This window comes from Arvicola amphibius, chromosome 1, assembly GCF_903992535.2.
Source record: "Arvicola amphibius chromosome 1, mArvAmp1.2, whole genome shotgun sequence".
Taxonomy (NCBI): domain Eukaryota; kingdom Metazoa; phylum Chordata; class Mammalia; order Rodentia; family Cricetidae; genus Arvicola; species Arvicola amphibius.
Window position 1 is genome coordinate 179,160,700 of NC_052047.1, and position 20,461 is coordinate 179,181,160.

Below are 20,461 nucleotides of genomic sequence, written 5' to 3' on the forward strand. Positions count from 1 at the left end.
TGCATTGCAGTCTTTAATTATTACTATCTTACAGGCTCATCAGTTAGCATCCATGCAAGCACAGGCTTTCACTGGTGGGAATACCAACCCTACACCTGCCAGTAATGAGGAAGAGGAAGATGAAGAGGATGAATATGATTATGATTATGAATCCCTTTCCGATGGTAAGAGAAACAGAGCCGACTTCTGTGAGCAGGGAAATGCTTAGGTGATTTTTCTTTTTCCCCCAAAATAAATCTGTAACTCCATAGATAAGCAATAGAGATTATTTTAATAATGTCTGGGAGTCTGGGAATCCAGTCATTTAGTGAGGACTAAGGGAGATGAGGGGCTCTGTTAAGCATCACAGCCACACTCCAGGAAGATAGGGACAGCACAGGAAGCAGGGAAGGGGGGGTGTGGGAGTGTCATTCCTAAAATGGGCGTGTAGAGGAAGAGGTACAATTATAGCAAACGCACACACACACATACACACACACATGCATATACACACACACGTGCGTGCACGCACACATTTTCAGCCTTTGCGTTTATGAAGTGGTAGACGTTCTTGGCAGGCGTTTCAGACTGTGCCTAAATCCCCTGTCTCTCCTGAGACTTCCGCAGGGGACAGCTTCGCTGCTCCGTGCTCCCTTCCTCGTTGTCATACTGTCTCTCTGACAGTCTGGCACCAAACAGAGGAGTTTCATTCTCCTGTCTCCCTGTTCTCAGATTACTAAACCAACCAGACATTTCCTTCCGGCCCCACCAAAGAGAAAAGCGTGAGCGATGGCTAACGACACAATTTTTGAAAGTCAAATAAATCATGTTAACCAAAGGTTACTAGTGAAGCATTCTTCTTAAGTCAGAGTTGCATGTAACTAGTGTCATTAGCAGGAGATGACAATTTTTTTCTCCTGCAACATTCCTGATAGTGTGCTCTCACTTTGCTGACCCCTGAAAGGCAACTGTATTCATATGAGAAAATGCCAAACTTTTTTTTTTTTTTTAATGAGACAGCATCTCTTTTGTTTAGTCCTAGCTGGGCTGGAGCTCTTGATCCTGACTTCATCTCCTACATAGCATTATATATTGGACTGAGGGTTTGGCTCAGTGGTGAGCATTCGCCTCATGTAACAAAGGCCCTGTAATCCTTGGCACAGACTTACTGCTTAAAGTAGACTATTTGCTAAATGTGTAGTTATCTCCACACTGGTAACCACTGATGTAAAGACCACTAAGCCACCCCCACGTGTCAGCTTCTCATCTCATGTTTATTTCCAACTAGGTTCAGTTCAGGGCCTTCATTACTGGTGACAGTCTAAATGCGATACTGTGCAATATCCATTTAAATTTAGCCTTCATCATAGTTGATTGGTTCATGCCATCAGTTAAAGGCCTACTTATTTGATATGAAATGCCATGAGGTAATAAAAAAGATAAAATCTGAATGGAGTCAAGACAATTTATTAACATCCTAGTCCTAAAAAGTCATGAGAATGCAAAAAGTTTTATGCTGACCCATGCATGCCCCATAGCAAAACAAATGGATTCAGAGATTAAATGAAAAATTATACTTAAGAAATTAGCCAATCTTCTGCCTTTAATCCCTGCACTTGGGAGGCAGAGGCAGGCGGATCTCTGTGAATTCGACATCTTCCCTGATCTACAATGTGAATTCCAGGACAGCCAGTGCTATACAGAGAAACACAGACTGAGAAAAGGGAGGAAGGGAGGGAGGGAGGGAGGAAAAAAGAAAGGAAATCAGCCAATTCAGATGTTATTTGTTCCTGTAATAAGTTGATCCTCCAGAATATAAATTCTTCTCAATCATTAATTACTCTTGGGCTCTTTTGTCATTTCAGCATTTGTTTGTTTGTTTGCTTGTTTGCAAATAGCAAAATGAATAGAGGAGAGAAAGATCTTTCCGGTTTAGTTTTGTGCAGAGGAGTAAAATTTAACTCTGCTCTGCACTGAATTTTTGAATTAGTTGTATGCGTTGTTTCAGCTGGGGTAGGGTATTTATTGAAAGTGGAAGCCCGCCAGGCTCTACTCCCGTGGTGTGTGAGACTTTAGACCCTTATTTCTCATCACTGTGAGCCATAAGTCTCTCTAATATGTCATGAAAAAGTTCTATCCAGTGTTTGCTGATGTCCTCCTCTCCACCCACCCACCCCCACACAAACACTTCCAACGCAAACATCTGGGACCTATGACAGCTGAAGTCTACTGTCGTCGCTATTAAAAGATCCCTCTGGCTAGCTGGTTTCCAAATAGGCCTTGACGTTATGGTATGCCTTGTGAAGTTTGTCCTGTGACAGCTCACATAGGCACCCGTTAAATGCCTTAGCAAACAGGCTTTTGATGGTGGTTGCAGTGCCTCTGTCATCTCTCTGAGTTTAATTAAAGACGAATCCGGAATGTTATAGTCCTTACTAACTAGTAACACGAGTGGAAAGCTTATGGCATGAGTAGCATTAACAATGTTTGCTTTTTTTTTTTTTTTGAGACATTTTCTCATACAGCCCAACCTGTCCTTGAATGCTCTATGTAGTTGAAGATGACCTTGAACTTTTGCATTCACTACCAAAGGACCAGGACTGGCTGCATTTCCTTTATTGTTAGTCCTTGTATCTGTGACAGTTAAAATATTAGGTCTCCGAGATAATTAATGTTTCCCTCATTTTGTGATCTAAGCTGCTGTAACCAATGCTTTGCTCCACACCTTCACTGGATTTATCTGGCTCTGTCTCAATTCTCCTTACCTGTGTTCTCTTTCTGATTCTGTTTCTCTGTAGCAGATCTCCTTACTGCTTCCCCTGTTCCTAACAGTCAGGAAGGTAAACACCATTTGAACCTGGTCTTTTAACTGCATGGATGTCTGCATTATGTCTCTACTGTCTTGAGTCTGGTTAGCATGATTTTGTGGCACTTCTGTGCATAGCAATGCAGTGAAATTGTTGCTCTCTTGGTAATTTGCATGGCCCTGATTTGCTATCAGGATATTTTGTTCTAAGCATTTGTGGTCCAAAATGAGGGTAAATCTAGAATAAGATACTAGCTCTTCTGCTTTTTACTTTAAAAGAGTACAATCATAATCTACTTCTCAGACTTTTATGCTTGTTCTAAATAGAGATGCAAAATATGGCAAAAAAATCTAAGTGTATCTACTATGCTTAGACAAATTAGCATTCTTGGGGCTGGAGGAACATTGGCTGCTCTTCCAAAGGACCCAGGTTCAATTCCACCCACATGGTAGCACAGAACTCTTTGTGGCTTAATTCTATGGAATCCGACACCCTCATACAGATCCACATGCAGGGGAAACACTAATGCACTAAAAATAAAGACATTTGAAAATATGTTTGCATTCTTAAGATTATAACTTAAACACAACAATCATGAAAACTTTCCTTTCCAATTAATTTAATTTGGGGAAGCTTTTCATCATGCATAACTTAAGTCTTCTCCCATGAATATTGGCTTTGACATTTCAAGAAGCAAAGAGCTTCATTTCAGAAGGCTGGTTCATGAATGTACCACCTAGAAATGATTCAGCCACTAGCTCCTCCTGAGACCTACAAATGCCCTCAGGTTCTTGACACAGGATACAACCAGCTGTGCAAGAGGGGCCTTTTCACTTAGATTATGTCTGAATGGTACCAAAACTACCAGTGAAGAGCTATAAAACGGAAGCTAAATATATAACCCAAGATTGTGCTTCAAGCCATCGTTTTAGTAGCGTGTAGCCAGCACCTCAGTCTTGGAAATACATGCAGGTGGCTGGACACCCTCTCACAGAGCCCTGAAGGACACATTCGGTTCTTTCTCACTGAGGCCTAATAACTCATTTCTAGACAATATTCTGGAAGACAAACCTGAAAACAAAGTGTGTGCTGACAAGCTTCAGTTTGAGTACAATGAAGAAATCCCCAAGAGGATAAAGAAAGCGGATAACTCTTCTTGCAGTAAGGGAAAGGTAGGAGACGGCTCTTCTTTATAGGGTCCTTGAACCTTGGTAGTCTGTCCCCTTCTTCTGGGACTCCACTCCTCAGATGCCAAACACCGTGTGGTGATGTTGTCGGACACCTGCCTGCCACTTCTCGCTATCTCCCAGGTCAATGCCTACTGGAGGTATGTGTGTGGCAGGCACTGGAGTGGGCAGGGGATGGATGACTTAGTGGTAGAGACAGACCTGGAAATCATGTTTGGAGAGAAGTAAAAAGTAGAGTGATCTCACTGTATTGTGAGAGGATCAAGGATGGGCTCTCATGAATGACGCTGGTTAAGAATGACGTTTAGTCCAGTAGGGCATTTGGGCCAAGAGGACAGCTTGGTTATTCAAGAAATTGTGGGAGGTTTTTAAGTCATTTACACCAAGAAGATAAAAGGAAGCAGATTATGATGAGTTAGCAAGATAACATGAGGCACCCAGGCCTCTTCCTCAGGTGCCTTGTTGCCTATAGACACTGAAAAAAATCCTTTCAGACAGCTGCAGTGTCAGAAAACTAAGCCAATGCTCGTAAATTATTCAACAAATGTGCATAGACTGCTCTCTATATAAAATAATGGCTTCTTCCTGGAGACATGGAGGATGAACTAGACACACTCCTTTCCCCTCAGAAAGGTGCTGGCATATGAATGTGAAGAAACACTGAGTACCAGGAAGCAGCTTAGCAACATAGCAGACGTATAGAGAAAGTGCTTTGGGGATCCGGAATAAGGGAACTCCACCTTCTGGTTAAATGGTGTCATTTTCCCTTGAAAGGTGTATGACATGGAACTGGGAGAGGAGTTTTACCTCCCTCAGAACAAAAAGGAAAGCAGGCAGATTGCACCGGAGCTCTCTGACCTCATCATCTACTGCCAGGCAGTAAAATTTCCGGGTAAGAGTAGTCGATATGGTCTCTAACATTTAAAGTTACTAAAGGATAAAAGTGCACTGCTTGTCTAATGGGGTATTATGAATACTGAACTGTGTGACTGAAATAAATCATTCCCACAGATGATCTCTGACTTTTCATAATAATTCCCCAAGGTTAGTGGATTTCCACTTGTATTTTTCAAATTATTTGTTTATCTTATACGCAAGGGGTGTTTTGTCTGTGTGGGAATGTATGCATCTTGTGTGTGCCTGGTACCTTCAGACATCAGAAGAGGGCATTGGACCCTTTGGAACTGGCGTTATGGACAGCTGTGAGCCACCATACAGATGTTGGGATCTGAACTCAGGTCTTGTACAAGAACAGGAAGTGTTCTTCACTGGTGAGCCAGCATCCCAGCTTCCTCTCACCCATTTCTGAATAAAACAAATTCTCAGAAACAAGTAATTTCACCAAGATTTCAGAGCATACTTGTAAAGAGTCTTATTTGAAAACTTCAAAATTGACTTTAGCAAAGAAAAAAATTTGGCAGCTGATGTACTTTAAAAAAAAAGTGTAGCACTCGGATAGTCAGGTCTCCAGTCCAGTTCCGTTCAGGGCATACACCTTCCCTCGGTCCTTCTCTTGCCAGTCACTGTGTTTGGGAGGGGCAGCAATAGCAAACTAGCACCGGAGACTTCCAGACTGAGGTTCAGTCTGAGATGTTTTCAGAACCTCCAGCAGAAGTGTTACTGTTTCCCACTGAGTTATTTTCCCAAACCTTAACCAACCCCTGTGACCGACCGAAGGGCTGCAGTATTCTGAATGTCTGGTGCTGGGAGAATCACCACAAGTTCAAGGCTAGCCTGGACTTTGTAGTCCCATGCCTAAACTGTGGGGTTGAGGTTCTGCCCAAACCACCTGAAAGAAGTTGTAGGAAAGGAGGAAGTTTTCCCACTTGGCCATTTCTAGACACACAAAGAACTCAATGTGATGAACTGCTTCCAAAATGTATTCAGCCGGGCAGTGGTGGTACATGCCTTTAATCCTAGCACTTGAGAGGCAGAGGCAGGCCCATCTCTGTGAGTTCAAGGTCAGACTGGTCAATAGAGTGAGTTCCAGGACAGATAGGGCTGTTACACCGAGAAACCCTGTCTCAAAAAAAAGAAAAAGAAAGAAAGAAAGAAAGAAAGAAAGAAAGAAAGAAAGAAAGAAAGAAAGAAATTTTAAGTTTTCTTCTAGAAACTATAAAACTTTTGGTAGTTACTGCTCCTCATTGGCTTAGTAAATCCTGTTGAAGTAGACATGAATGAATAAATATGCAGCAAATATTTTAAAATATACAAGGAGGTAACATTTAAATTTAGCTTTATGTGGTTAGAGATATGGCTCAGCGATAAGAGCACCTGCTGGTTTTACAGGTTTGGGTCCCACAGCCCACACTGATGGCTCACAACCACCTCTTACTCTAGTTGAGGAGATCCAGTGCCTTCTTCTGGCCTCTTTGAGTTCCCGATGTTCACATGTTCCACATACCCACAAGTAGGCACACGGACATACACTGAATTTCGTAAACGTTTTAGTTCCACATGGCATGATTTATATCATATGAGTAAGTATGCCATGGTCATACTTAACCCCAGTAAAGATGATTTCATTATGGATGAAGAAAGTTAACCTGTGAGCATCAGATCATGTGTGAAAGCCATATTGTTCAAGAATCAAACACAGGCCTGTAATCCCAGCACTCAGGTGGCAGAGCCAAGAGAATTGCCACAAGTTTGAAGCCAGTGTGGTCTAATATAGTAAATCCAGGCCAGCCTGAACTATAGAGTGAGCTCCTGTCTCAAAAAATATCACTATTGCTTCATATTTCATTCTTTATAAATACAGGTAACACTAGAAATACAGAAACAATTCAACTGGCTTTGTCTTTTCTTTTTTTTTTTTTTTTTTTTTTTTTTTTGGTTTTTCGAGACAGGGTTTCTCTGTAGCTTTAGAGCCTGTCCTGGAACTAGCTCTTGTAGACCAGGCTGGCCTCGAACTCACAGAGATCCGCCTGCCTCTGCCTCCCAAGTGCTGGGATTAAAGGCGTGCGCCACCACCGCCCGGCTTGTCTTTTCTTAAGTATTGAGGAAACTAGGAGCACAAATTCCCATAGATATTTCAATTCAGCAGGAAAGATAAAGTTATAGCAGATCGAGAATTATGATAGTGTTAGAGGGTTATTTGGCCAACTCCTGACTTAAAGTGCAGGGTCAGCTTGTAGTTGGTTTTTTGTTCATTTGTTTGTGTGTTTATTATATAGCTTTGACTATTCTTTAGGTAGACCAGGCTGGCCTTGAACTCACAGAGATACACCTGCCTCTGCCTCCCAAGTGCTGGGATTAAAGGTATGCACCACCATGCCAGGCTATTGTTCCTGGTATATTGTTTTTAAAACATTTACAAAGCACATATTATTTTCTTAAGATTTTATTTTTATTGTTTCGGGCTGTGTGTGTGTGTGTGTGTGTGTGTGTGTGTGTGTGTGTGTGTGTGGTGTGGGTGTGTGCACTTGAATGTTAATGCTTCACACATGCCCCAAGAGATGAGAAGAGGGTCTCAGATCCTCGAGCTGGCATCACAAGCTATTGTGGACCACCTTATATGGGTACTGGGTACTGAACTCAGGTCCTCTACAAGAGCAGCAGGTGCTCCTCACCAGTGAGCTATTCCTCCCACCTGACAGAGCACATAGACTGTATGTGCTATTTGTTAGCAACTGAAGTTTCTCATTCCTGTCTATAATTTTAACCTCCTTTTTCAGAATAACTAAAACTATGTCCTTGGAGTCACTGATACAATAACTTCTAAAAAGTAACTGTTATTATAAATTTTTCCAATGTACAGGAGAAAATTATAAAATGTTTGTGTTACCTCATTGGTTTTGTGTTTGATGAGTTAATGTTACCTTATCAGTTTCAGTGAATCTCACTTTTCAGCATTTTCTAGTCTGGTCCCAAAAGCACAGACTGTAGTCCAGGTGCTTCAGAGGCTGAGGCAGGATTATGAATTGGAAGCTTATCTACAGAATGATTTCAAGACCATCCAAGGCAACTTAAAATGACCCTTTCTCAAACTTTTTTTTAAGTGGGATTATTAGCTCAGTAAACTTTCCTGGTGTTTGTAAAGACTCAAGATTCAATCCCCTGTACTAAAAATTCAGACAGACAGACACACACACACCACAAAACCTACAGAGTGCAGGGTGACCCAAACCCCACTAAGAGTAAAATGACCTAGCAAGGCAGTGGTGGTGCACACCTTTAATCCCAGCACACAGGAGACAGACACAAATGAATCTCTGTGAGTTCCAGGCTAGCCTGGTCTACAAAGCAAGTTCCAAGACAGCCACAACTGTTGCTCAGAGAAACCCTGTCTCAAAAAACAAAACAACAAAAAAAATAGGGTATAATAACTTTTGCACAGTTGTGAACTTATTCATTGGCCCAGCAAGAGGCAGAGCTTGGGTGTCTCAATTCCCAGAGATGTGGTCTTTCTTGGGATCAAGGAAATAATTGAGGCTTCATGTTTTATATGTGCATAGGATTTGTTTCTCAGTTATATTCAATCCTTACATCTACATGCCTTCTCCTCCTCCTCCTAATAGGAAAAGGGCAGAGGGAGGCATGGTATTTTCTCACATTACTCACCTTCCTAATTTTTGGATAGTTCCCAGCAAGCCCCCCTGTATACCCAAATCTCATCAGACATATTCTGTGGCTTTATCACTGCCTGGCCTTTTGTTTAGACAGAATATACTCAAGCTGAGGATGCAGCTCAGTGGTTGAGTGCTTGACAGCATTCACAAGGCCCTGAGCCAACCAGTATCATAAAGAATAAATAAGAATGTTCTCAGTTTGGCCAATCCTCCCTAAACCCCTTTACAAATTCCCAAATTCCAGGACCAAGAGTTTCTTTGAAGAATCTGAGAGTCTTCAGCCTATCTTGGTGTCTTCTTTTGCAGGCCTCTGCATGCAGCTATTGGCATGTGTTTGTGTCCCTCCCTAGTCTCTAATTATTTCTGATGGCAAACATCCCCAGTACTTACCAAGTTGTGTGTGTGCGTGTGTGTGTGTGTGTCCAGAGAAAATCATTAGACAAGATTTATCATGGCTGTTATCTGTGGTTTTGGCCAACACCAATATCCTCTCAGAGCCTTAGTTTTCTGAATCCATTGTCTGTACTCCTCCCCTCCCCCTGGTTTTATTGAAAATAGATTATTTTCTCATCAATATATCCTGGTTACAGTTTTCCTCCCTCCATCCCTCCCGGATTTCCATCCCCCAAATTCCAGACCCACTCCCTTTCTGTCTCTCATTAGAAAAGAACAGGCTTCTAGGAGATAGCAGCAGTACGACACAATAAAATACAATAAGATAAAGCAAGAACTATCACATCAAAGTTGGCTCATAAAACCAACAGAAGGAAAAGAGCCCAAGAAGATATAAGAATCAAAGTCCCACTTGTTCACACACTCAAGAGTCCCATAAAAAACACTAAACTGAAAACCAGAGGGCACAGGCAGAGGGCCTGTTGCAGACCTGATAAGCCCTCTGCTTGCCGCTTCTGTCTGTTAGTTCCTATGACCTTTGCTCAGCTGATTTAAAGGGCCCTGTTCTTCCTGTGTCCTCCATCCCCTCAGGCTCCTCTGACGATGGCTGGATAAGGCATGGGCCTGTGATATTGCAGAATATCATTAGGGATCATTTCGTTGCTTCTTTTTTTTTTAGCCAATAGAATTTTGTTTACCCTTTGTCTCTGGGCTATCTGGTCCCTGCTTGTTGGCCACCCCAACAGCATTGGATATGATTGTCTGGTGGTGTTCTTTGAAGGGTCACCATTTTCTGAAGAAGCCCTCCAAACTGTGCAGCATAGGGAGCCACTCTCCAACCATGTAGCCATGGGCAATAGGCATGATTTTGTGTCAGCTGGCTTCCTTGGAGCCTTTAAGTCATTCTTCTTATGCTAGAGCCGGGTCTGTGGTGTGCACTCATTTTCTCCTTTAGCAAATATGTACTTAGTTTCTGCTGTGCACTGGGCATCGTGCCTGACATAAAGGATCCAGGGAGTGATTGGACCAGGAATGAGAAAGAAAAGATATAAAACATCATCATCATATTATCTTTCCCACTGAACCCTCAGACTAACCCTGTGAGTAAGTTCCTATAATCACACCCATTTTTTTAGATAAGGAAAAACAGAAGGTTTGGTCAAGGATTATGCCAGAAGGCTTTTTAAAATTATTTCTTCCACTTTTTGAGACTATAATTACATCATTTTCTCCTTTGCTTTTCTCCCTGCAAACAAACCATCCTACTTTGCCCTCCTTTCTCTCTTCCAAACTCATGGCCTGTTTTTTCCATTAATTGTTGGTGTGTGTGTGTGCGTGTGTGTGTATGTGTGTGTGCATATGTATGTGTATGCATGCATGCATATATATTCCTAAATATAGTACAACCTGCTCAGTCTGTATAATGTTACTTGTATATATGCTTTGGGGATGACCATTTGGTATCAGACAACCAGTTGGTGTGCTCTTCCCTGGGAATGAATATTTTTCCCTCTTTCAGCATTCCTTAATTGGCCATTACAGAAAACCACAACCAATCAGAAGGCAGAATTGTGGAGCCCAGTCCCAAAGGATATAGCTATAAAACAATTCCTTTACCTAAGACTTAGGAATCATTGTGGAAGAGGGGATGGGGCTGGAACTGGAGAGATGGCTCAGTGATTAAGAGCACTGACTGCTCTTCCAAAGGACCTGGATTCAATTTCCAGCATCCACATGGCAGCTCACAGCAGACCCAACACCCATGGCAAAACACCAATGCACATAAAATAATAAATTAATTCTTAAAAAGCTACAGAAGAGGGGCAGAAAGATTATATGGGGCTGTGTTTCCTAGAAGTGTCAGAAGCTACACTCATAAAGTCTCATCAGTATGACTGTCTCAACATGAACTGAACAAAGACAGCAGCAATAAGCAGGCTAATCTGGATGGGGGAAAGCCCACAAGGCCCAAACAAAGGCTACAGAAGGCTCATAATGTCGACAGTATTACACTCTGGCTCACTCATTCTTTCATCTCCCCAAGTTGAGTTGTTAGCCTCTAGGAATTAAATTTTAACTGTAGCATTTTCTGTATGTGTAATTTTATAACTCTTTCAGGAGTTCATTAGGAGTGTGTGTGTGTGTGTTGTTGTGTGTGTGCTGTAATTTAGGGATTATTCTTTAATAACCACACAATGTTTGTTGCATCTGTCTAGAGATTAAATAAACTTTGCTATAATTGCCTGCAATACTGTTATCAGCCATGTTGAAATGTAATGGGTCTTCTGTGCTGTGTAACAAGGGACGAGTAGGACTTCAACATAAACATTAATGAGGATGGAAAATGTGGGGCTCTCTTGCCTGTGGCTTTTGGCTTATTTGTTTTCTTTTTATGAGAACAGGCCTGTCAACTCTAAATTCATCTGGCTCTAGCAGAGGGAAAGAAAGGAAAAGCAGGAAGTCCATTTTTGGCAACAATCCTGGCAGAATGAGCCCAGGGGAGACAGCATCATTCAACAGAACATCTGGAAAAAGTAAGCTCACCTTCTCTCAGTGTCTTCGCTTGGTCTTGCATGCTGGATGACTCAGATACTTTGCTGTCTAACTTCCCTTGAATTTTGAAACTCACTTTTATTTTCATAGATGTTTACACTATCCAAGTACAGCATAAATATCTTCTGATTGTTAATTTATCCTTTTAACTCACTAAAAATAGCATTTTTTAAAAAAAAAAAAAAAAAACAACTGAAGATCGTCTCACATTGTTTGCTTCAAAAATAAAACTGGAAGCACCTTCCACCGTTCAAACGGTTCCTGTAACCGTGCCATTTATCCACAAGATACATCACTTTATTTCTAATTACCTTTTATTGTAAAAGTAATAAATTCCCCCTAGTTAAAAGCCCCGCTGCTACATGAAGTGATTCAGGCTCCTTTCCATTATCAGTGTCCTGATGCTGTTTCTCAGAGTTGAACACTGGGAAGTTCATTGTAATTTATTCAAAAAAATAAAATTCTTTTAAAGAAAATCCGAACAGGATGCAATCCAACAGAGTTGTGTAACTTCTTGCTTGCTCTCAGATGTTGCGCACCTGTCTGCACATTTTCCTGCCTTACCTTCTTCTGTGCCTGGGTGCTACTCCTTTTTTAAGGATACTTATCTAACTATGTCACCGATCGAATATTTGTTTTGCTTAGGGGCTTTGTTTTCTTGTGGGTTTTATACAGTTACACACAGACTTGGTGTTTGTAATGATTACCCACAGAGCAGTCATGTACTGAGGCAAAAGGACTTCTAGATGTCCAATTTAAATTGGTGTTGCTGTCTTTATGTTATTACTTGTTTCGTTTGTTTATTTATTTAAGACTTTCTTACTTATTGGTGCTGGCAATGAAATCCAGATCCTTGTACATGCTAGATGTGTGCCCTACCACTGAGCCACACCCCATCTTCCTACCCTCGTTTTAAAACTCAATAACCACCATGTTTCAAGGCAGCAAACTTACTCACAAGTAAAATTCAGGGTGTAATCTGATCTCTTTCCTTGTTGCAACTGTGCATTTGGTGTGCTGTTGAGAGTCATCTTTCTAAAATGTTTGAGGTTTTGACATTAATCAGAGGCTGATCTTTTCCGGGGGGTCTAGGTGCCTACGAAGGAATTCGACAAACCTGGGAGGAATCATCTCCACTCAGCCCAAGCACGTCCCTCAGCGCTATCATTAGAACTCCCAAATGCTATCATATCTCATCACTGAATGAAAATGCCGCCAAACGTCTATGTCGCAGGTATTCTCAGAAACTGATCCAGCACACAGCTTGCCAGCTGCTGAGGACCTACCCCGCGGCGACCCGAATCGACTCATCCAACCCCAACCCCATCATGTTTTGGCTCCACGGCATACAGCTTGTAGCCCTCAACTACCAGACGGATGGTAAGGGGCCTGCGTCCTCACCTCTCTCTGCATCCTCTCATGTTCAGCAGACACAATCCCATAAACATCTGTTTTCTCGAGATCGAGTCCAGACGGGGCACACATCTGTGGGGGAGGAAGACAAAGGATGGGAAATAGGAAGCTAATAGGGCTTGGGCCCCTGGTATTTCAGAGTTGATCTGGTAGAGAAGTGGGTGATGGCTCTTTTTAAAGGGCACCTTTTAAACACAAACTGCTCCCGATGGACCTAGAGCCAGCTGAAATTTAAAGCTTTACGAGGGCGGGAATTTGCTACCATCGCTTAATTAACCCCTGTTTCAGCAATGCAGAAAGCTGCGCCCTGTGTTTAGGGTGTCGCCGTACCTCTTTCGAATTCCAGCACTCCAGAAGCTGAGGGATGAGGCTGCCAAACCCCAGGTTGGCGACATAGAGAGCTCGTCTCAAAGAAAAACGTAGTAGGTTACTTTAAACACCGTTCAGATGGTTGGTTCCAAGGTTGCCGAGAGCCTTGTAGTGATTAAGTTCAGGATCTCTGGGAGTTTGGGGAATAAGACATTTTGTTTCCATGTGGTGTTGAGAGAAAATGAGCGACGTTTCCTAGAAACTCATGCGAAATCTAGCCCTTCCTTTGACCAGCGGAGGTGCCAGCAGCCCCACGGCTCATCTCACGTGACCCGAATCTGAATCTGTGCTGAACCAGAAACCACAGTGTGGCCTCGCCTGGAGCTGAGATCAGACCACAGCTCTTAGCTCCGGGATAGCGAGGTGCCTGTCTCTGGTGTCAACTGCAGCTGACACCAGAGACATCGGCTTACCAATATTTGTCATGCTTTATTTCACCCTCAGACGTATTTACCATTTCCAGCTGCGTGTAGCTAGGACGGTGTAGATGGAGCAGCAACTCAAAAAGCCCCTAGCACAGGAACAGCGCCGCACAAAACGTTAACTCTCCCTAAGGGTATTTGATAAGCTGTAAAAGCAGGATAGTTTGGACTCACAAATGGAAATAATGGCAAAATACTTTCAGAGTCGTAAAAGTTTTCTTTTTCTCTTCTTTTCTATCTGTCACTAGTGGCCTGAGCTTCACCTCCTTGGCTCTGTCTGTAGCCCTGGGTCCAGGGTTTCCTGGGCTATTACGCTACTTACGTTTTTATATGCACTGAAAGAGCTAGCGGAATGGTTTCCTTGAGGAAGTGTACGAATGCTTGGCTTGGGATGTGCCCTGCTCCCGAGGTGCCAGGACTGGCGCAGACACGCTGGCTCCAAGGATGGCAAAGGGCGCCCTAGCTAACGGGAATATGAGAAGCTGCCGCTCTTGAGCACACACCAGTTCCCAACACAAACTGAACCTGAGTGCCTTCCACTCACCTCTGCAGGGGGCACCTGTTTGGGCTGCCCCACTCAAGGGAGGCAGATGACTGCTGTGTGGCCATCGGCAAGGTTCTCTGCACAGCCTGGCAGCCCAGAAGGAGTGCTGTCATCTAATCTCTCTCCGTTCCATTCACACATACTGCTGCTGCACACGGCACAAGCCGCACGCAGCATCTATGTGTCCCTCTGTAAGACTGGCCTTCATTTATGCGATTGGGACCAAAGTCTCATTCAACACTTTGTGCACAGTAGATGATCAATAAATAGGAGTTGCTGTGAGCTGAAGAAGTCTGTCCTGGTCAGCCTCACTGCAATCTGAACCTATGGGTCTGGATTTTTTTTTTTTTTTATCCAGATCTGTTACTTTTCACATTGACACATTAGTTAATTCCCACTGTGACAAAAATATCTGACAAGAAGCAAATTAAAGAAAAAAATTGGGGTTCCCATCACCCACATGGCAGCTCACACCTGTCTGTAATTCCAGTCCCAGATTGAGTCCCTCACACAGCCTGCATACATGCAGGCAAAATACTAGTGTACATAAAATAAAAGCAAATAAGTTATAAAAAAGAAAGAGTGAAAGAGAAAGAAAGAAGGAAAGAAAGGTGTCTTATTTAGGGTTTCTTTTGCTGTGAAGAGACACCATGACCATGGCAACCCTTATAAAGGAAAGCATTTAACTGAGATGGTAGCTTACAGTTTCAGAGGTTCAGTCCATTATCATGGCAGGAAGCACGGTGGCTAGGAATATGGGGACATGCGTGCAGGCAGACATGGTGCTGGAGAAGGAGTTGAGATTCCTATATCTTGACCCTCAGGCAATAGGAAGTGATCTGAACTAGGCATAGCTTGAACATATATGAAACCTCAAAACCTTGCCCCCACAATGACACACTTCCTCCAACAAGGCCTTGCCTACTCCAAAAAGGCTACAGCTCCCAATAGTCCCATTCCCCATGAGCTTATGGGAGCAATTACATTCAAACTACCACAAAGGGTTTATTTCGTCTTACAGTCTGAGAGTATACATTTAACCATAGCAGAGAAGGCATGGTGGGAGAATCAGAGGCCAGCTACTCACAGTATGTCTGCCATCAGGAAGCAGAGGGGGGACAAGAAATGGAGCCAGGCTGTAAAAGCTCAACACCCTCCTCCTCCTTTGACCAACTTCTTCCAGCAAAGCTCTGCCTCCTAAAGGTTCCACAGCCTTCCCAAATGGTGGCCACCAGCGGAGGAGCAAGTGTTTCAATATATGAGCCTCTGGGGAACATTTCATACTCAAACACTAACAAGACGTCTTCCAGGTACTTCTTTCTCTGTGGCTTGAGAATCCAGACAGATAGGCCATCTATATCAGAACAACTACTTCTCAGTTGTTCAAAATAATTCCCAGGTGAAGAAGCACCTGGTCTTCCAAGACTCTTCCTGTGCCTGTCAGCTTCCTTATCTCACAGGGCTCAGTTACTTTGTCATTTTGTAGATGTCAGGAGAGCTTGGTGCCTTCCAGGGGTGTCTATGAAACTAGGACCCTCCGTTCCCAAGCTTCCAGCCCACTGTCAACTCCAAGAAGGTCAGGAGGGATCAACAGGTCCATGCTCAATAAAAGCGACCATTGAGCCTGCAAACCTAAAGCTCATGTGTGAAGCTGTGGTTACCATTGGCAACACTCCACCCTCGTTCTTTCCTCTGGGCCAGAATGAATACGACTCCATACACAGATCCCACAAGAATGTAAGCATTGCAACCCCAGTCAGAAGAACAGCTTCTTTCTAAAAGGCATTTTTATGCTTGATTGGATAAGAGTCTCAGTTTTCATAGTGCGGCATCTGCCTACCACAGTGTGTTTAGGATCAGGAGACCATGCAGGCAGTGGTACGTCTGATTTGCCCTCACAGTCATTGGTTCAGATGGGCCAATCAGGATGGACTGATTCACGTATTTTCTTGCATTTGGTTACAAACACACGTTGCCAAAATGAAGATGACCACTAGCCCTCCCTGAGGAGACAATAAGAAGACTAGATTTGAGTTGAGCTCCTCTTCATTTCAAACTGAGCAGATTCACAGAAATCAGTTTTACAAATTGTAGAACCAACCGGGATTTTAGCTAAAAAATAAAAATAAATAAATAAATAAATAAATAAATAATAAAATTTTTTAAAAAGGTGCCTTAGAGGTTTTACAAGCTGGGCGTGTCACACTTAGAGACAGAGACAGGCAGATCTCTGGGATTCTGCCACCCTGAGGCAGAGGCAGGCCAGTCTTTCTGAGTTTGAGGCTAGCATGGTCTACACAGTGGGACCCAGTCTTAAAAAGAAAAGTTTTAAAGAGCTAATAGAGCCGGGCAGTGGTGGTGCACACCTTTGGTCCCAGCACTCAGGAGGCAGAGGTAGGTAGATCTCTGTGAGTTCCAGGCCAGGCTGGTTTATAGAGCTAGTTCTAGGACATCCAGAGCTTTTACACAGAGAAACCTTGTTTTGAAAAGTAAAATAAAATAAAATAAATAAAAGTGATTAAGTCAGGCACAGTGCTAAGAAGGTCTGGCTCCAAACCTAAATGAAGTTAAAATCATTAATTTGAGCCACTGTTACTGTTGCTAAGAATGCTAATTGATTATCCTTGATCTAAAATGCTTACAGCCAGAAGTGCTTGAGCTTGAAGTTTTGTTGATTTGGGGGTCCCCCCTTTCCTATTTTTTGAATATGTGCAGAAAAAGACTGTTTGACTGCACCTGATCATGATGAGATTAGACAGGGATTTTTGTTTTTGTTTTTTTTTTTTTGTTTTTCGAGACAGGGTTTCTCTGTAGCTTTGGAGCCTATCCTGGAGCTAGCTCTTGTAGACCAGGCTGGTCTCGAACTCACAGAGATCCGCCTGCCTCTGCCTCCCGAGTGCTGGGATTAAAGGCGTGCGCCACCGCCGCCCGGCTAGACAGGGATTTTATACCGTGGTGTCAGATCAGTACTCATAAAGTTGCATCTGATTTCGGATTTTGAGATTACGGACGCTGTGTTTCCAAACTGGGTAAATATCCATTTCATAGTTAACCACCTCAGGTGAGCTCGTTTGCCTCACTCCCTCAGCCATCCTAGCTGTGTCTGTTTCGTGGTCACAGAGTGGCCAGGGGAGGGACAGCACAGCCTCTTGAAGTCCAGTCACATCAGCCCTGGAAGGAACCTGACAAATGGGTGCTTTGCACCCAATTCAGCAGATGAGACCAAGGCCCAGGGAGCTTGATGTGCCTAGTACATCTTCTCCAGGAATTCCTGCGCATACTCTTGGCCAACCTCAGATGCGTAGAAAAAAATTTATACTCAAGACACAAGAGTAGGGGCCAAGCCTTTGTTGTTCAAACGCACTTAGTGCGCTTTTCCTTGATGTCGGCTCATGAAGCAAAGTTCACTCGGCACATGGAAGGAATCTACCAGCGGGAACATTTGTCAGGTGTGTCTCATAAACCTTTTGCTCACTTGGGCCACGTTCATACAGACTGAGCCATCAGATGAGCTTGCGCGCGTGGAAGAGTCCAGAAACGGTGCAGTCATTCATCAAAGACTGCGCCAAATAAATAAAATCTGGCGGCAAAACATTCAAAGTCTTTGCAAGGGTTCCTAAAGTTTATGATTGAGGAGACTGGAAATGATGTGAATCATATGTCACGACGTTTTCATATTTAACTATAAAGAGAGGTTAAAAAGAATTATGGCCTGAAATTACGATTTCAACAAAATACTGTTTTTCTTGTTTTTCTTCCTTGTATCATTAAGATTTTATCTTACTTTTGAAATAGCGAGAATTTGCCGTAAAATTATCTGCATGGTTTGGTATTCAGAGATGAGAAAATAGAATGATTCTTTCCCAAAAATAATGATTTTTTTGTTCCAAACCAGCATAAAATAAGGTATTCTGCGCAAGATGTCTGATGAATGAGATGATATGTTCCTTGTAAAAGGAGATTTTAAGGGGCAGAACCTAGCTTGGCGTTGGAACATGGGACATTTCCATCGACTATGAGAAAAGGGTTTTTCTGTTGGTGGTGAGGTATCATCACCATCATCATTATCTCTATTACCTGCTGCACCCCTGTACACAAGCTGGCACATAGTTAGCAACCATCAGTTGCTATGGAGTGTGTCTCGGGGTTTCTGTTACTAAAATACCATGACCAAAAGCACAGTGAATAAAAAGGTACATTTCAGCTTACAGCTCCCAGGTCACACTCCTTCACTCCGAGGGAAGTCAGGACAGGAACTCAAGGCAAGAAGTGAAGCAGAGGCAATATCGGAACACGGCTCACTGGCTTGCTTTCCCAGGCTTGCTCAGTCAGCTTTCTTAAACACCTCAGGACCACCTGCCTAGGAGTGGCATGGCCCACAATAGGCTGGGCCCTCCCATGTCACTCCTCATGGAAATAGCCTACAGAGTTGCCTACAGGCAATCTGATGGAGACATTTTCTCAGCTGAGATTCCTCTTCCCAAATGACTCCAGCTGTGTTAAGTTGACAAAAACTAGCCAGCCCAGAGCCAATGGCTAATTGTCTCTTCTTCATGAAGTAACATGTAATCTTGGTTTTGTTTGTTCTGCAGATCTTCCTTTACATTTAAACGCTGCGATGTTTGAGGCTAATGGTGGCTGCGGTTACATTTTGAAGCCCCCTGTCCTGTGGGATAAAAGTTGCCCCATGTACCAGAAGTTTTCTCCCCTAGAAAGAGACCTAGACAACATGGACCCTGCTATCTATTCTTTAACTGTGAGTACTCCTGTTGCCAGAGTGATGTAACACGTAAGCCTCTGGGAGAAATATGAACTGGTCGTGTTTCAGATCATGCAGATTCCCACAATAATTTCTTGTTTCTCAGAAAGCAGTGGCTGAGGTTGGCATGCTGTCACAGACTCTGTGTTCCGGAGACAAGCAGGTGGAGTTATTCGATTCCTGCTTTGTCTCACAAATGGTTGGCAAAACTCTCCAGATTGCTGCCTTAGAATAATGGACTGCGGGTCATTAGTCACCTCTACTTCCTCATTAATTTGTTCCCTCTTAGCTAACAGGAAAAACAATGAGGGAGGGAGGGAGGGAGGGAGGGAGGGAGGGAGGGAGGGAGGGAGAGAGGGAGAGAGAGAGAGAGAGAGAGAGAGACTGAGGTCATTTCTTCTCTCCATCTTTAAATCTCATTCCTCACTTCCCATAGGAAGTGTCCTCATGACATTCCAAATCCCCATGATAACTCTGCTCGCACGTTCTCCCATCACCTAACTTACCCTAGGCTTGGAGAGCAGTTGTCTGTTTTGGATTAGACCATTTTAGCAAGGGTAGAATGTTGGTTTATCTTTCTACCGAAGGTTACTGTAGGTCTCACGGAAACCCGGGAGAATAGTAACTAAGGTGCCTATTAACAGCAAAGTGGTCGCTGTCTGCCAGCTTCTCTCAGCAAAGGTTTGTACCTGTTACAGAGATGTCTACCCTGTCCCTTATTCTAAACTCTCCAGCCCAAGGCTGGCTTCCCTATCCCCAGCTTCTTGAGTTCCTATACAACCTAGCTATTTTGGCTACTCAGTTCTTTTGCCCGTTTTGCCTCTTGGCTGCTTCTTCTTGGTTCCCACTCTCCTGGCTCTTGGCTTCTGGCTTTCCCCTCTTCCCTACCCCTCTTCTCCCATGGTCCAGTTCAGTCTGTAGGCCATGTTCAGTCTGAACCATTCCCGATGCCTCTGACTGTACTCTCCCTCACATCTACAATAAAACTTCTCCTCAGACCCACACTTAGAGCATCGTACACCCATTTCATCTGGTTTTTTTTTTCATTCAGCTAATGAATTAAGTTTTTGTTAGCAGTATCCCATGACTTGCTCCAAATCTATTGAAGAAGATTTTGTAGTTGTAAAATATATTGCTGCAGCATTTAAAATAGAAAATAAATGGCAAAGTCCTGTTTACATGGAATAGGTCTTCTTTCCTCTTGACATCTAAGAAATGCCGTTTCATGTCAGTGCTTCTTTTTAATCATATTTCAAACTTTGTCCATCAAGAGGTTCAGTTCAGGTGAATGTTATAAGCACAATAGGATTTTCAAGCTTTCAAGCCACATGATTACCTGATGACAATCACTCACTTGTGTTTGTTTAAGGATTTTACTAATCACCGTAACCATTGCAGCGTTCTCTGTGGACAGAAGCTAAGAGAACTAGTGGTTTCTGTGCTTCTCTTCCGTCTCTGTGACCT

The 20,461-nt window shown here is 43.1% G+C and overlaps 1 protein-coding gene across 2 annotated transcripts in view; it reads left to right on the plus strand.

Annotated features, from left to right (window-relative positions):
- The window catches only part of Plce1 (phospholipase C epsilon 1), a 275,418-nt gene that overhangs the window by 240,240 nt on the left and 14,717 nt on the right, over window positions 1–20,461 (plus strand). For both annotated transcript variants that reach the window (XM_038322235.1, XM_038322240.1), the window contains exons 20-25: window positions 35–164; window positions 3,837–3,958; window positions 4,748–4,865; window positions 11,340–11,471; window positions 12,583–12,870; window positions 18,831–18,994. In XM_038322235.1, the coding sequence (XP_038178163.1) occupies window positions 35–164; window positions 3,837–3,958; window positions 4,748–4,865; window positions 11,340–11,471; window positions 12,583–12,870; window positions 18,831–18,994 (954 nt within the window). The remainder of the gene's footprint in view (window positions 1–34; window positions 165–3,836; window positions 3,959–4,747; window positions 4,866–11,339; window positions 11,472–12,582; window positions 12,871–18,830; window positions 18,995–20,461) is intronic.